We start from the raw sequence: 17,655 nt of genomic DNA on the forward strand, positions 1-17,655 counted from the left end.
TGCACTCAATATTCCATGCTATTTGTTTTCATCATTGAACATTTTCTTTGGCCCGGACATTTACCTAATAAAATATTAACCACAAACAACCTTGTGAAGCTCTCCAAGATCTCCACTGCTTGTTTTCATGGGCAAAAATGCTGCCCCATTGCACTTTTCAGACGAAATTTATTGGGTCATATCAAATATTGCGGCGCAGTGCGCAAAATATTTAGACACACTGATCACGAGACGAGCGTTACATGTCGTTGACTTGCAAATGTGGACCAAAAAACCATGTCTGTTCACAGAATGACGCCAGAACATTACCAATAACATTCAATGCGTGCATTGTTTTGTATATTTATTAACATATTGTATGTTTAATATTTCAATTCAGTGTAAAAAAAAGATCAAATTTACACCCCAACTTGTGCAGTTCTTGACTGGAGTTCGTTTCAGGACCATGGACAGCGCGCCTTTCTTGCGCGAGGCGATTTGTTCTTTCAAGTCACCCGGACTCCTTAAGACACAACAAATAGTAAAGTTATTAAGATCTTGTTTCTTGGCCTACATGCTGCATTACATTATCTGTGTATGCCCTGCTGCGTTTAACGCGCATGCAATACAAGTTGTAATATTGCTGATATTGTAGAATTGGAGGCAAATGGATGTCTTTTATCAGAGATCTTGTGTTATAGGATCCCTTCTGAGACTCCTTCCTTCTGCGATTGTTCTCTCTGAGGAGCGAGCATTATGGAAATGTCTGATCATAACTTGAGAAATGTTTCTTCCAACATAATCAATATTTCCACATTTATCCTCTGAAAGACAACGTTTTCTTGCTTTGTGGGACGCCTGTTGAAGTTGGTATGTAAGATGAGCCCTTGGTAATTGATTTATTTCTGTTCGGTGGTGAGAATTTTGGGGTTCCTCGTGTGATGAATTAGATTAAGAGACAGGCAGGAAAATGGATATTATGCAGAAAGACAATGGGAATGGGTGATGGATGATGAAAACAAATCTAATTTGGATTTTAGAAGAAATAGGCTAGCAGAGAGAAGAATCACTGGCACACGTGGAAGATTGACATCAGTGAAGTTTAAAGGTGAGAATAAAGATAATACAGGCAAGAAAGTTGGGCCTGGAAACAGCCATGCTGATTTTGGCACTACATATAGCCTAGATTGTTTGTATTTTTTCCTCATTAAATAGGCTGCTGTTTATATTACCCATCATGTCTCATATTGGAAGAGGAAACCCCGGAGGCGCTTATTTACATGATGTAAATAACTAGTGTGTAGTGAAGAGCGCATTTCTCCAGTACAAGTACTGGGCCTGTAATAATTGCTCACTCCCCAACAATTCCACTATAGTGACATCCCATTACTTTAAACACGACAAAATAAGGCCACCCGTGCACGGAGAACGAATCCACTGAATAAGACATAAAAGGCTGCTGTTATTAGCTTTGTAAGACTCATCATTAGAAAGCATCAAGAGCGTAATTCTTCACGCGAGCCGCTATAGCTCTTCCGGTATTCGCTTTAATTAAAGCACGCGCGCAGCGCGCGTAATAAACTATCTGTGTGTTCGAGCGCGTACACTCATTTAGCCTTTCTCTAACAACAGAGAGACAATAAAAGCAACATCAGTTCACAATGTATCTCTTGACAAATGTGTGTACGAAGTATGGATGGTGATAGAATAAAAAAAGAGAAAGAAAAATGTATATTTAGATGTCAAGCGTATTTATAAGATATCTAACATACAAAGTGTTAAGAAACATTTATTGACATGCTTTGTTCTTTACTTTATCATATATATATATTTACATTATCACTTATGTTATTAGTTTCACAACAGTAAACAGCCAATCAAGACGCTGTCCAACTATAAGATGGCTCGTCAGGTGGACACTCGAAGGCTATGCGTAATCATTAATGGTGTTATGTCGCCATCTAGCGGGCATGCAATGCTACTACAGAGAGCATCAGTGGAGTTTTAAGGGTCAAGCATATAAATAAAATGATAATTTATATATGAAACACCGAGACAAGGATAGAAAAGATAAGATATATGCGCACGATATACCAAAATACTGAAAAACACTGTTCTTAAGCTCTGGTCATTGATTTACAAATAAAAAAAACTGCACTGCATAAATTCCATAAATAACATTTTATTCATTTTTCACTTTGTGTAAGTTTGTTACAATAACAAAAATATTTTAAATAGCTTCATATAAATTTCCAAATACAAACGCAAAGTACAAATACAATGTTTTTACAAAAACAGTGTGTCCATATTAAATAACATCTTAAAAATATTATAGTAATCCTTACATATTTTGACCTAAACCAAATAATAATACTTCATAAATAAAATCATGATTAAGAGACACTGTCAGGAAAAGGTCATTTCATTTAACTTTTTGGAGTGTCTAATACTAATTAAAATACTTCATAGAGAAAACAATACTGAACCAACAGTTCAAAGTGTGCGAATTTTACAAAATGATTGCTACAGGCTACAAATAAAACAGTGACTACATAATAAATATAAAACGGAGGTCATTTCATGTGCCTTAATACATAAAAAATCTAAATCAAAGGTTTACAATGTAATGTAAATAAAAGCACAATATTCTTTAGAGTTACAATGGTTTAGGCATCACACATAAATATGTGGGAAAATAAGCTGACAAAAAAATTACATTTTAACCTTAGCCAGTCTAAAAATAAATTACAAAACTACACTTAAAACAGCTTTCAAATTGTAGCCTCTGAAAAAATTGATATCCACACATACAGTACTTAAGGTGAGCTAGGCCACTTAAAAACCGACCAATTACACCAGTCAAAAAAATGCTGGTAAAGTCTTTCAATGACCTATTTCAGTACCTCCATGTGCAACCTGTGACTGCCAGAGACAGCGCAGGTAAATATAAAATGTATTTTTTTTGTGCTTTCACATATCAGACAATAGGCTTTATGCCCAGCTGTCTTTGTAGTTAACATATGGCTACGGTTTTAGGAGTGTGGGCAGTTACTAGGAGTGTGTTTCTTCTCAAAGAAGACCTTCATGGGCTACAGTTCATCATGGGCTTGCTTCGCTCGCCAAGCCGGGTGCCGTGCCACATGTTCAGCTGCTAACAGGACTAACCGCATGAACTCTTCTACGTCAAAAGAGTAGTTGGTAAACTTCGGATGTTCCCCAAGAGTTGGGTGATGACCCTGAGACACAAGCAAATAATAGTAAACCTTAAATGCATATATAAAAATAAAATTGATAATGACTACCATGATTTGCATGTATATAAATATAGTATAAAGCCATGATTTAAAAGTAAGCTAAAATACCAAACCAACAGATGTCTGTAAAACAAACACTTTAAAGAACTGATCTCAAAGTCATTATTGGATGTATAGTCAGCTGCCTACCACATCATCACATTAACTTTAAGAAAGTTAATCCAAATTCATAACCAAATTTGTTTTGAAGAGCACAACAATTGTTTTATCATTGAAATGTATAATAATGCATGCCAGGTAAATGCGTAATAAACTTATATGCCACTTGGTTTGATGTCTAATGCATTTTTAAGTGTGGTTTAAAAATCTGAATATGTTTGATGAGCCTATCGTTCTCAGACTAATCTAAAAGTAAAGAAATCCCATCATCCCACACTCAAAAAGTGATTTCTGTGCTATATAGGAATGCTGAGATGAAACACAGTAGTGTGTGTGATTGCTCTCTTCACCTTATCCTCAGGGAACACTTTGTTCCTTTTTTGCCAAGTCATGTAATGGACCCCTCGCAGTCGGGCCAGATCGCGGTAGCAGCTCTCATCTTGACAGTTGTACCTGTGGAATACAGGAAGAAGGATGCTTAATGTCCCAAACTTAGCAGGAAGCGCCCCACAAAGCCTCCGCAGACTCGGTTTGATGGATAACTGTTTAATTAGGCTGTATTTCACTGTCACACAGACACTCAGCTCAGTTAGAGATACTTCCCTCCTCCGTAATACACACACTCAGTACATTAGACAGTATATTGTACTGCACAGAAGGCTGATTTCACCCACATAAGTGTTGGAGTTGATTAATGTGCTGGGTAAATGTATAGCATCACAAGCCTTCTCAAAACCAGAAGAACAGACACACACTGGGGAAAATGTTTTAACGCACAATGAAGAGGGTAATGTGAATTGTGACATTTTAATCTATTAGAAGAGAAACAAAGAAAAAAAAGATTTTGCGCAAGTTGCATACAAATGGCATGTAGCTTTTCTGGTTTAAGATGGCGCTGGCAACACCAAGGTTATTAACAAACAAACTCATTAAACAAGTATAGTTTTAATGCACTGTAATTTTGCATAAATTTATCATACTTTTTATCTTTTCAACAATCATTATTAAAGTATGATTTTAGAAAAAAATTGACATTTCACCAAATTGGTGCCATTTCTGTCACCAGATATTTATAAAAATGCTAGAAAATTTATTATAAAAAAAAACATTATTGTTATTATTATTATTAAGCAAAGTGTTGTGCACATTAATCTAACTGCAAAATTAAACTACTTTTTTGAAAAAAAAAAAGAGCAGGGGTGCCTAATCCTGCTCCTAGAGGGCCAGTGTCTCTGCAGCATTGGGCATTTCCCAATTTTGGGGCGTTATCAAACTGGGATTAGGCGTTTTTAACCATCCAAACTAAAAAGTACGGAAGCCCTGAAAAGCCATACATGATTATTTTTTAACACTTATTTCAGTTTGAAAACCCCTCAAAATTGGAAAACGCCCCTTTTTGGTTCCACAGTGACCTCCTTCTCAAAAATGCATTTGGGAATCGCCCACTTAATTTGGGCCAATCAGACAAAGAGGTGGAAAAACACTCATTTCAATTTGAAAACGCCCCAAAATTGGGAAAAGCCCCTTTTTGGTTCCGCAGAGACTTCCTTCTCAAAAATGCATTTGGGAATCGCCCACTTAATTTGAGCCAATCAGACAAAGAGGTGGAAAAACACCTATTTCAGTTTGAAAACGCCCCAAAATTGGGAAACGCCCCTTTTTGGTTTCTGCAGAGAGCTCCTTCTCAAAAATGCATTTGGGAATCGCCCACTTAATTTTAGTAAATCAGACAAAGAAGTGGAAAAACACCTATTTCAGATTGAAAACGCCCCAAAATTGGGAAACGCCCCTTTTTGGTTTCTGCAGAGACCTCCTTCTCAAAAATGCATTTGGGAATCGCTAACTTACTATGAGCCAATAAGACAAAGAGGTGGAAAAACACCCATTTCAGTTTGAAAATTAGGGAAATTTGGGAAACGCCCCTTTTTGGTTCCGCAGAGACTTCCTTCTCAAAAATGCATTTGGGAATCGCTCACTTAATTTGAGCCAATCAGACAAAGAGGTGGAAAAACACCTATTTCAGTTTGAAAACGCCCCAAAATTGGGAAACACCCCTTTTTGGTTTCTGCAGAGACCTCCTTCTCAAAAACGCATTTGGGAATCACTCACTTAATTTGAGCCAATCAGACAAAGAGGTGGATAAACACCCATTTCAGTACGCCCCAAAATTGCGAAAACGCCTCTTTTTGTTTTGCAGAGAGCTCAGTCTCGCTTCAGGTGTGTTTGATTAGGGTTGGAGCTAAACTCTGCAGAGACACAGGCCCTCCAGGAGCAGGATTGGTGACCCCTGACCTAGAGCATTGAAAAAATAGCAATTGATATCAGTCATTTAAATATAATAACAGCATAACATCTTTTTATATATCTTTTTTTTTTGCATTTTTGTCTGACTCCATATCCCATGTTTGATTTAAATATTTTTTATCATAAACTAAAAATGTAATATTTAAGATAAAATACACATTTTGGTCCTGTCCCCAAGTTTTCACTCAGTCCTGTGTTACCCCAACACAAAAAAACTGAATATTCCACTATAAACATTTTCAATAAGAAGTTTGATCATATGGACCTTCTGAAGGCAATGAGAAGACTAATTTATCATTTTCTTTTTTATATATTTTATGATATTGCAGCAATGACTGTGAGAGTCAATCTTACTGTCCTGTTACCTATATTATCTCTTTGATGTTATTTGTTTATTTTAAAAGTCAATTTTTTTGGTAAATCACTATTTGTTTAGTGTGCTCACACTACAAGCACAAATCCATGGAGCTATATTTTATGTATTTGCTAAATCTAGGCCCTGTCCAGGAAACCAACCCTTAACTTTAATTTTAACAATTTATAACATGCAAATGACACTGATTGAGTGAAATGGTCCTAAAAGCATTTTAAATCTCTTTGAAAAACACTATCTGGCTATCATCATAACTTTTTTAGAAACTTTGAGGACATGAAAGTGCCCGCTCTAAAATTTGTAAAAGAGAATAGTTTTCACAGCTCTACAGTAAAGTTCAAGACAGTTAAAGAGGTACACACACCACATACAATTCAAATATGACGGCCCAGTCGGGAAGGAAGAGAAGGTGAGTCAATCCAGCTCCATGCATCCCGATGAAGACATCAGAGTTGTGGGTGATGTGGATCTGCTCCAGGAACAACATTTCTCTATGAAAAAAGAGGTTCAAGCATCAAACCTCTCCAAACAATCATTTCAAACAATGAAGTACAAATCACTTACTTGTATTTGTAATCCACAACTCTGACCTCAAAAAAAGGCACAGTCTTCAGAGCCTTTATGATCTGCATACACACACACAGCAGGGACTCAGAAGGTGATTAATGATACCTCAAACTCATATGGACAAAGGCCAACTAAATCTAGGATTTTATTAAGCAGAGGTCTTTAGCAAATAAGAGTTTAAATGGCCAGTTAAAGAACCAGAGTGATAAATCAATGATGGGCAAAGAGAGAGACAAAGCGAACACTTACTTCATCCTGGTTTATTATCCTACGATACTCAGTGCTCCTTGCCAAAAGGGTGACACGGACTTGGCCCTCCTGACATGGCAAAAGGACATCATATTCAGTTTATATATATATATATATAAACTGAAATAATTTAATTCATTATTAATGTAGGTGGGCAAGGACTAGGCAAATGTACATATTGTGGACTCCTTCATTGACAAACACAAAGATAGTGGAGAAATAAATTATACAACAGTGCCATCTAGTGACAGCCGATCACTTCATAAATTTTAAGGTAGGCCTACTTTTTGCAGCTGACTTATGAACACATACACATACCATATGGCCTTCTAGACAAACATCATTGCATATACGGCTACACAAGAGCTTATGGCACCGACTACGAGTCTGTGGCATTGACTATATTATATTTATTGGCTGGTTATGGATGGTTTTCTATAAAGCGACATCTATATGTGTGGCTATGCGTGAAAGTCTGTCAGGAAGACAAAGAGGGGAGTCTGAATGATTTGAGGAACAGCTGAAAATGGGTCAGGGCCAGGTATGTACACACGCATACAGTTGTCACAGATTTATGCCAGCTGTTGTGTAGCTGGTGGCTAAGGCCCAATCAAAAATAGTCCAACCATTGTCTGAAAGATCCTGTGTTCCTACAGCTTAATTGGTGGATCATTGCATTTAAAACGCAATGGATTGGATTTCCAGATATTGGAAACACAGATATTGATAGTATGTACCGCTTAAATGCACTGTAAGTCTCTTTGGATAAAAATATCTGCTAAAATGCGTAAATGTAGTCTTAATATAAACAGTAGGACTCTCAACTTTTTTAAGTTTAAAGCCCCCATATCGTCCCTTCCTCTACCCAATAAAATATACTAGAACTGGGCATAACTAGACAGGTTGTAATATATTCATTACAAAAATAACCAAACACTAAAAAAGATCTTGATTTTTAGTTGCTTCAGCTTATTTAAATGTTAATTTCGTCTTTTTCTGAAAAATTTTAGATCAGCTTGAGTCGTCCTTCAGGACGATAACTTTCTTTCTGTGCTACTAAGAGCACACAAGATTCAAAGCGTCATTGGTATGTGTATTTTTAGGTTTGTTTACCTTTGGTCCCTCCTGTGGGACACCGAGTCGGTGAAGCACATGTTGGGAAAACGCCCGAAACATTCCCTCACTGTGACAGTCAGATATCTTTAAAATGACACAAATATATTATTAAACAACACGCACAGTGAAACTAGTTAGATCAATACATTTCCCCCACACTCGCATGATATGTTATACAACATATAGGGTGGGGCAATAAAATTAAAACTATGAGGATGACTTGAGCGATGGCAGCAGATGAGTTCAGTCTCATATAAAGCAAATATTCATGCACACAGCTTCCGGCAATGTCATAGTGAGATGCATTAACACAACAGCAAACAGATGAAATAATATCGAGAGCAAATGCAAAATAAAAATAGAGAAACTGAGTAAAAGTCACTTATAGAATCACCACAGTAAACAGCAAAGGAATTTAAAGCTCAGATGCAAAAGCTGCTAAACGCCACCTCCATAAAAATTGAGATAATGATATTGACTGAATGTGAATCATATGTTCAACAAATACTTTTGCTTCAAATCCACTTAAAGGCGGGGTGCATGATCTCTGAAAGCCAATGTTGACATTTGAAATCACCTCAACAAACACGTCCCAACCCTAATAGAATCTAGACCTTCTTTTGATATATGTGTGGCAACCCAGGCAATGATGTCGGTTAGTAGACACGCCCCTTACTGCTGATTGGCTACAAGTGTGTTTTGGTACTCGGCTAAACTCCCTTTTCCAAAGTGTTTTTCAAAAATTGTGCACCCCGCCTTTAATCCCAGCCTCAAGCCATTCAGAAGTACTGTTTTGTATGCAGAATCCGTTAAACGCAATATATTAAAGATGCAGTGTGTAATTTTTAGAAGGATCTCTTGACAGAAATGCAATATAAAATACAAAACTACATTATCATGGGTGAATAAAGACCTTTTTATAATGAATCGTTATGTTTTCATTACCTTAGAATGAGATGTTTTTATCTACATGCAGCACAAGGGTCCCCTTACGTGGAAGTCGCCATTTTGTGCCACCACGTTTCTACAGAAGCCCTTAACGGACACACATTTTTGTCTCCGACGATGACATGTTTTTCCGGTGGCGGCTACTGTAGCTTCTCTATGCATTTCAAAAGCGAGGAGTGAGCAGTGGGCTTTGCCGTTGGTTGCAATTCGCAATCTTACCACTAGATTTACACACTGCACCTTTAAATGATTTTTCTGCAAAGTCCTCTAAGTGCATGGAAGAATTGCATGAACAACGGTGGGTACGTTGAATTTCAATTGTCCCAGTTAAAGGAGATTTAATAAATATATATCAGGATATTGACCATATTTTTGAGACCGGAGACTTTTTAAAAGTGGAGATTTTTGCATGTACTTGCAGCAAAATATTACAGTCTAATTTGTTAAATACCAATGTGAAATTTGTAAAGAAACATAGCATTTTATGTACTGACTAATAACCTTTTCATTGCCACTAAAGTAAAATTACTGAACCTAAACATAAGAGCCTCATAAAAACGATGTTCGTTTACAAGAAAACATGTCAGATGCACATAGAGGGTTTTGCATCTGAGCTCTATATTTAAAGACACCACAAAAATCAAGAAAGCAATTTTTCATAAGGATGATTTGGATACGCACGAGAGGGGTGTTGTAGAAAAGACCATAACGCATTCTTGGAAGAAGAGAGAAAAAGGCATCTTTGAAACACACCTGTGAAAAATAAAAAATTGAATATAGTACTAAGACTGTAGAAATTAAAAAGGTGATGTGATATACAGTACAAATCTTATACCCTTTTGGAGTCAAAGTTTTTGAGATGAATGATGTCATTATCAGAGAAGGCTCGCCAGGTTTCACTGAACAGGTCACCATATCCATACACACTCTGACAAAGCAAAATTGCAAAGTTAATTCACATTTTTAGTTTCTTGGATACAATGTTAAGCACACAATTTTTATTTGGCACACTCAAGTTCTATTGTTTCATTTAAAAGAAATCTCCCTCCTTCTCCACATCCCTTCATTCTGCCGTCTCTTCCTCATCCTTGAAACAGTAACGTCTGAACAATAGGCAGGATAAGGTCTTTTTGTAAGTCACTCTATTTTCTGCCCACTGTTTCCTTTGAATCTTTTCAGCAAAACACCATCTGAATACAGTAACTAAGTGCACGCCAAGCCCCCAGGGCTCACAATATTCAATGATCTGAGAAAAAGTGAAAATGCATAAATGTGTAAAAGAGAAAACCTACGGTGTCCCACATGACGATGTTTATGTCGCGACTGAATGAATTGTTGATGTGCTGGGAGATGTAGAGGTTAACAAAGTCACAGAAGTGATGGTACATGTTTACTCCTGCAAGAGGCACAGAACATGTTTTTTTTAAGTTCACTAAGCATGCGATCCTTTTGATTAAAAGGTCAGTTATTCAACAAACACACCTGCATCCAACTTCATGAAGACGGTTGGTCTATCGATGATGACATCACAGTGCCCATCATCTAAGGGGAGGAAGTTCAGCTCTGTGTATGTCTGCAATTCTGCAAACCTGACATTAAAACATGAACATTAAAATTCTTCTGTGCTTTAATTTTTCTTTCTTATTTCAAACAATTTTTTAATTTTTTTTAAATGACCCATCATTTATCATTTTGTAAATTTTTTGTGTCCGTAATAGGTTTAATTAAAAGTAAAAGGGTTAAAATTTCAAAAGAATTTGCAGATTACTTGCATACATTCTCTTTTTTATGCACCAAGTGTAGCATTTTTGGTTTTATTTCATTTTAAAAGAATATTTGGGGGATACTGCAAGAACGTCAATGTGGTGTAACCGGTCTGTGTCAATTGGTGTAACTAGTATTTTTTTAAATGAAAATATAAATATATTCATAAAAAATGTGGAAAAAAATATAATCTAATTTAGTTTAGTGTAATATGAATTTTTTTTACATACATTTTTACATCATTTATCAAAGATTATTTAGAAACAGAGCTGTTTTTAGCATATGTCAGGACAAATATAACAAAAACCCATTAAAATGTACGTTTAGAAATAATAAAATGATGTTTTAATTTTTTTTTTTTTTTTTTTTTTGATTACGCTTACATGTCATCAAGGTGGATAAAATATTTAATATCTCTCATACTTTGCAATACAATTTATTCATAAATTGGTGGTTACACCATTTGACATTTTCAGGTAATTTCAGGACATTTTCCATTCAGTCTTATCTTTCATAAAAATGGTGCAAATGTAATTTTTTTTATTGCATAAATACACTATGTGCATTGAAATAAACCTGATGCGTGCTAAAAAAAATTTTAACGATTTTTAAATTTCTCATCTTGCCAAACCGTTTTTGTCATTGACCCAAAAACCAAATGATTTGAACGATTCAAATGAGTCATTTTATGTTATGCTACGTCTGTTTTTAATCATTTCTTTACCAGGACTGAAGAGGACTTTTGTGCTTCCCTTCCAAAGCTAATGCTTCACTATTAAGGCTGCAGTGACCACCAATCTCGCCCGTTTCCAGGAAATCCTCTTTATACCTGCAGTGACAGTAAAGAAGAGGAATGAAGGGGAGAGAAACAGCGGTGACTCGTACAGACAGGAAGTTCTCACAGCTTTGTGAGATGGCTTCACACAGATCTGCATTTTCCTTGACCTCAAACAACCTTACTGACCTTTCATGACCTCGCCGTGGACTCCGCAGATCAAGGTACAAGTTTGTTGCCCTGCAGAACCGCATATGACTTGAGCATTTTAGAGAAGAATCTCCCTGAGAAAGGAAGTAAAAGGAAACCATTGGTAAAAGTTTGGAAAGAACTGGAGAGATAAACTTGTATTTGCATGTTTCTTCTCAGTATTGTCTGAACATGCTTAAGTGAAATGAAAGCATCCTCAGCTGGGAAAAAGGCAGCTGAAGTGAAGGGTTCAAAAGATATGGAGAGGTAAGATGGGAGCTGATCCAGAGAAAAAACAGGACAAAAAATAAAAGAAAGAAGCTCACAGGACTCAGTGGTTTGCACAATGTCTTCATCTCATAAAGACGCTCCCTAACATAGCCAAAATCCCCCTGTTTCCAGAATACTTCCTGTGCAGACTCAATAGAGCTCGCCCTTAAAAACAAAAGCGAACAGTGGGATGTAGCCATTATCAATACTTATTTTAGTATGTACATTATTCGTATATTTGTCACATACAGAGACACACAAAGGATATATCTCGCAGTGAAATGTAGGTAAAAGGTAGACATAATACATGACAATATAACATGCTTCTTTACAAAATCTTCAATGAAAGTCACCTTCAATGAATGTCCTGCATTACACTTTATTAAGAGAGTTATATTTTTTTTATTTTATTTTACTTTCCCAAAATTAATTTGTAAAACCTAGAAAAATTTAGTCAACATGAGGATTTACTACGAATAGGGTTGCAAAATTCCTGGAATTTTCAAGGCAGGAAACTTTCCATGGAAGTTAATGGGAATATATGGGAATAAACAGGAATATATGGGAAATAAATGGAATTAATGGGAATAAAATAATTTGAAAAAAAAATCCTCCATATACACTCACCTAAAGGATTATCACAATATTAATACTGTGTTTGACCCCCTTTCACCTTCAGAAATGCCTTAATTATACGTGCCATTGATTCAACAAGGTGCTGAGAGCATTATTTAGAAATGTTGGCCCATATTGATAGGATAGCATCTTGCAGTTGATGGAGATTTGTGGGATGCACATCCAGGACACGAAGCTCCCGTTCCACCACATCCCAAAGATGCTCTATTGGGTTGAGATCTGGTGACTGTGGGGGCCATTTTAGTACAGTGAACTCATTGTCATGTTCAAGAAACCAATTTGAAATGATTCGAGCTTGTGACATGGTGCATTATCCTGCTGGAAGTACGCATCAGAGGATGGGTACATGGTGGTCATAAAGGGATGGACATGGTCAGAAACAATGCTCAGGTAGGCCGTGGCATTTAAACGATGCCCAATTGGCACTAAGGGGCCTAAAGTGTGCCAAGAAAACATCCCCCACACCATTACACCATTGCATTAATGAGAAATTGAACAGGTGTTCCTAATAATCCTTAAGGTGAGTGTATATCACTTAGGGGAAAATTCCCCTCGATTTTCCAGCCCTTGACTACCACAGAAGCCACACAGTTTAACTAGCAAATGCCTAAATGTGTTAATACAGTAGATAGATAGATAGCCAGTAAATTAGATATCTAAATGTAAGCTATCACTATTATAATAACTATAATAATATAATTGCATGCATGTCTGCTTATGATCAAATAAAATATTTATTTATGTTTTATATGATATATATTATGATATAATTAATATAATTATTATTAATATAATTGCATGCATGTCTGCTTATGATCAAACAAAATATTTATTTATGTTTGTATATGATATAGATTATGATATAAATGATATATGATATAAATTTCCCTACATTTCCAAATAATTCCCATAAATTCTCGTAGTTTCCAATTTTCCAAAATTCCCCAGGTTAGGTTCCCATAGAAAGTTTCCGGAAATTTACTGGAAACTTTCCGCCCCTTTGCAACCCTAACTACGATGACATGGATAACTAGAGAGTTATTCAAATCAATTCAATTCAATCTAAATTATTTCTATAGCACCATTTACAATTTTGCATTTTAGCAAAGCAGCTTTACAGTAAATATGTACTACTGCAGGTAGTACACACAACACACATATATACACAAATATAAACCCAAAGGTCAAAAAATAAGACATACCATCCTGAATCAAGGGTGGTACACACAGGATAACTGAAGCGGTGTTCGGGGGAACAGTTTTTTTCATAACCCCAGCAGGCCTTCCTGTGCGACAAAGCATCCTACCACAACAAACACAGAATATCATCATTTCATCTACTGCTGCTACAGCATTTACACAAATCTAAAAAATTATATTAAATACTTATTTATTATCAGAAAATAACTGTGCCTATTCACAATGTTAAACATTTCCTAACACTTTAAAACACAAATACTAAGAGCAATACCACACATACAGTACTGTGCAAACGTCCTAGGCCACCACCACCAGACTTGTTGTTTTAGTTGTTTTAATGTCCATCCATTTTTATTTTTCAATCTATTTTATTAAGATACAAACAGAAAATACAGGAAATATGTACAAAAATTAAAAAATAAATTTTCAGGATAAATGTCTTCTTTAGGCATCGTTGGTGTTTAGTGTGACCTCTATTGGCACTAAATACATCTTGAGCGTTTTTGAGCAGAATTAAGTAAAAAAAACTAATTTCTTAAAAATTAGAAATTAGGATTTAGTTTTATTTAGGTTTAAGATATCCTGCAGTTTCCAGCTATTGCTCAAGTGAAAGGGGAGTTTACCCTAAAAACTAGACACATCAGTTTAAATTTTTATACTGTTTTTAATACTATATACACATTTCCTGTATTTTCTGGATGTATTCTATTAATTCTATTTAAAAGACTGAGAAACAATTTCTATATATATGATCACTGTAACATTGCAAAAACAACTAATCTAATTGTGGAATGGTGGCTTATGACTTTTGCACAGTACTGTACGTCTAGACGAACTTATGCAAATATTCAAAGTTAGAGAAAAGAACAAATACTTACTTTAAAAGGGCAAAGTGGGTCCTCTTTGCACAGCTTGGCCACAAATTTGTTGTTGTACAGAAAGAATGGGATATGCTGCTGTGGCAGGGCTAGGCTGTTGTAGTCGAACTGTGGTTTGCGGCTGGTGTCCTGGCCACCATCTGTGGCCGAGATGGTTTTATAAGTACAGACAAGGCAAAGAGCTACCAGCAGAAGCATAGTCCCTCAAGCCACATGGAAGGAACCACACCGACTCTCAGCACCTACAATCATTTATGAGTCAAGAAAGAGAGAGAGAGCGTGCAAGAGTGTTCAAAGAAAGATGTGACGAAGGGGGAGGACAAACAACGTATGAAGTACCGCAGTGTGGGAACCTGAAATGAACGGATCCGACTCCATGTGGAACTTTTACCACAGGAAATATTAGTGACCTTTTTCCTTCAATTGTTTAAGCAATATAGCCAGGAATGAGGAAAATTAATATCCAAACAAGCACACATTCTGCTTATGCAAGGAATGTGGCAATGTAGACTGCAGACATACAACCGCAGACATACCAATAAATACTATTGCCAACAAATACTATTGTTTTAACATGGGGTGATTCTCATAAAATTAACTTTAAAGTCCAGCAGTAAGGATAACTGTAATTTATGTAACCCTGGACCACAAAACCTGTCATAAGTATCACAGGTAAATTTGTACCAATAGCCAACTATACATTGTATGGGGAAAATTTCTGCAATTTCTGAATGCAGAACTTTTCACTCATAAAAAACACCTTCAAGGCCTGAAAGAGATCAAGCCTCAGCCAAGAAAAAAGTAAAGCAAAAGTAACTAAAAAGTAACGTTAGCATTACTTTCCATGAAGAGTAACGTAAGTAACGCAAATTATTTACTTTTTAAAAGTAACTGTCCCCAAAACTGAAGATCATGGTCCATGAATATATTTGGCAAATTTCCTACCTACAATATGTCAAGAATATATTTATCATTAGGTAATATGTGTTGTTAAGGATTAAATCTGGACAAATTTAAAGGTGATTTTCTCAATATTTTGATTTTTTTTGCACCCTCAGATTCAAGATCTTTCCAAATAGTTGTATCTGTGCCAAATATTGTCCTACCCTAACAAACCATACATCAATGGAAAGCTTATTTATTCAGAATTCCAATTTCAAATAGACCCTTATGACTGGTTTTGTGGTCCAGGGTCACACACACACACACACACACACACACACACACACACACACACACACAAATTTAGTCCAACAAAGTACTTCACACGGATTAATACAAATTGTAAATGCATTTACTAGAAATATAAAAAGATTAATTTTGACTTCAAAAATGATAAAAGTTGTGTTTATCTGTGAACACTAACTTGTTGAACAAAAAGTCTCATAAACTTTTGTTAAACACAGAACTTATTTTTTGCAATAATCCAAAAGTCTATGGGGAAAATGGATAGGCTTTTTTTGGGGAAAATGGATAGGCTTTTTTGGGGGGGAACCAGTGTCCCGCTAACTTCCAGGATAGCCTAAACAGTATGTCATCCCTGTGACACTCTATACCAAGTTACACACAGTATTAAAATCTTTAGAAATAACAATAATTGTATTAAATCCGGATTACTTAATGATGTAAGTTTGTACTCTAATATTAGATTTCATATTTGGGTGAACTATTCATTTAAGACTGTGGGAATTTTAAAGGGGACATATCATGAAAACCAGACTTTTTCTATATTTAAGTGCTATAATTGGGTCCCCAGGGCTTGTATCAACCTAGAAAATGTGAAAAAGATCAACCCAGTAACTTAGTTTTGGGAAACCATTCTCTGCAAGCATGTAAAAAAATTGCTCCCCTTGTGATGTCAGAAGGGGATAATACCGCCTCTTAATCTGCACTATCCAACCATGGCACTACCATTTAGTGCAGAGATCAGCTCATTTGCATTTTAAAGGACACACCCAAAAACGGCACATTTTTGCTCAACCCTACAAAGTGTCATTGTGTAACTAACTATAAACTTCCCCTTGTAGGAAAATACAGACAAGTATGGTAAAAAATTTAGAAATATATCATACAGCTAATGTTACTACAATAAAACTGGTAACTTGTTCATTTTAATCAGTAAAGGAATAACAAAACTGACAGAAAGATTATGAAAGCCTCCTACATTGTCTAAAGATGATGCCTCATAGTTTTTATGTTATTAACAATCACTGAAGGTTACTATTGTCTATTTTAAGTTAACGCAGCTGTTTTAACATATTCAACAGTATTTTAACAGTTTAACAGTATTGTAACTATCAGACTAGACACGTCTATAAGAGTTTCTAATGCGATCTGTCTAGACAACGATCTAACGGATTAAAACAGACAGCTCGGTTAAAATCCCACAGAAACATCAACGTTCACTCCTGGGTTATTTTTACCTACCTATTTTTACCTTATAAATAAAGATGCGTGCTCTGCCCCAGCATATTGGGTTTAAAAAACTTAAGTTATCCGCTCACATAAGTTACCTCACGAATATTCTGAAAGAATAGCGATGTTTTAAAGTTGCTATACACGAAAAACCAGTGGTTGTTAGATATGCCAATAACGTCAAATAAATATACAATCGAAACAATAACAACACAATCCTAAAAAGAGTACCGCAGAAACCACAGGGCTTAAAACGTTGCCAGGGTAAGAGACTGTCCCACCTTCAAAATATCAGCTGCCGTCCAGACAAAATATAACCGTTAAATCAGCGTGAGGCAACTTTTATCCGATTATATATAGGCTACTTCTGAGCCAATTTAAGTAAAAAAAAGAGTCGGTGTGTTCACGGAAAAGTATTTACTTACCTCCCTGCAGAAACAAGAGGCTGTGTGTTCATTGAGGGATACAGTCGCCATACTACCGGAAACTATCAGCCGGCATGTGTTACGGCTATTAACCGCAAGGTGGAGCACTTGATTCTCATTTACAATACACTGCTTTGAGTTACTGAATTTCAAT

At 36.0% G+C, this 17,655-nt stretch overlaps 1 protein-coding gene across 2 annotated transcripts; it reads right to left on the reverse strand.

Moving 5' to 3' along the window:
- Nucleotides 1-2,175: 2,175 nt before the first annotated feature.
- Nucleotides 2,176-17,620, reverse strand: eogt (EGF domain-specific O-linked N-acetylglucosamine (GlcNAc) transferase). 2 transcript variants are annotated; one of them, XM_055183994.2, is made up of 16 exons: nt 17,502-17,618; nt 14,662-14,903; nt 13,786-13,886; nt 12,004-12,112; nt 11,678-11,772; nt 11,438-11,542; nt 10,432-10,538; nt 10,242-10,345; nt 9,785-9,877; nt 9,631-9,702; nt 7,999-8,085; nt 6,886-6,954; nt 6,634-6,695; nt 6,441-6,560; nt 3,743-3,845; nt 2,177-3,215 (listed from the first exon to the last, which is right to left on the reverse strand). In XM_055183994.2, exons 2-16 carry the CDS (start codon nt 14,857-14,859, stop codon nt 3,069-3,071), a joined length of 1,572 nt encoding a protein of 523 aa, XP_055039969.2. In that variant the 5' UTR covers nt 14,860-14,903; nt 17,502-17,618; the 3' UTR covers nt 2,177-3,068. The 2 variants fall into 2 exon arrangements, with proteins under 2 accessions (XP_073732068.1, XP_055039969.2); XM_073875967.1 differs by lacking the exon at nt 9,631-9,702 and having other exon boundaries at nt 2,176-3,215; nt 17,502-17,620.
- Between the last annotated feature and the right edge of the window lie 35 nt (nt 17,621-17,655).

Source organism: Misgurnus anguillicaudatus, chromosome 14, assembly GCF_027580225.2.
Source record: "Misgurnus anguillicaudatus chromosome 14, ASM2758022v2, whole genome shotgun sequence".
Lineage (NCBI taxonomy): Eukaryota > Metazoa > Chordata > Actinopteri > Cypriniformes > Cobitidae > Misgurnus > Misgurnus anguillicaudatus.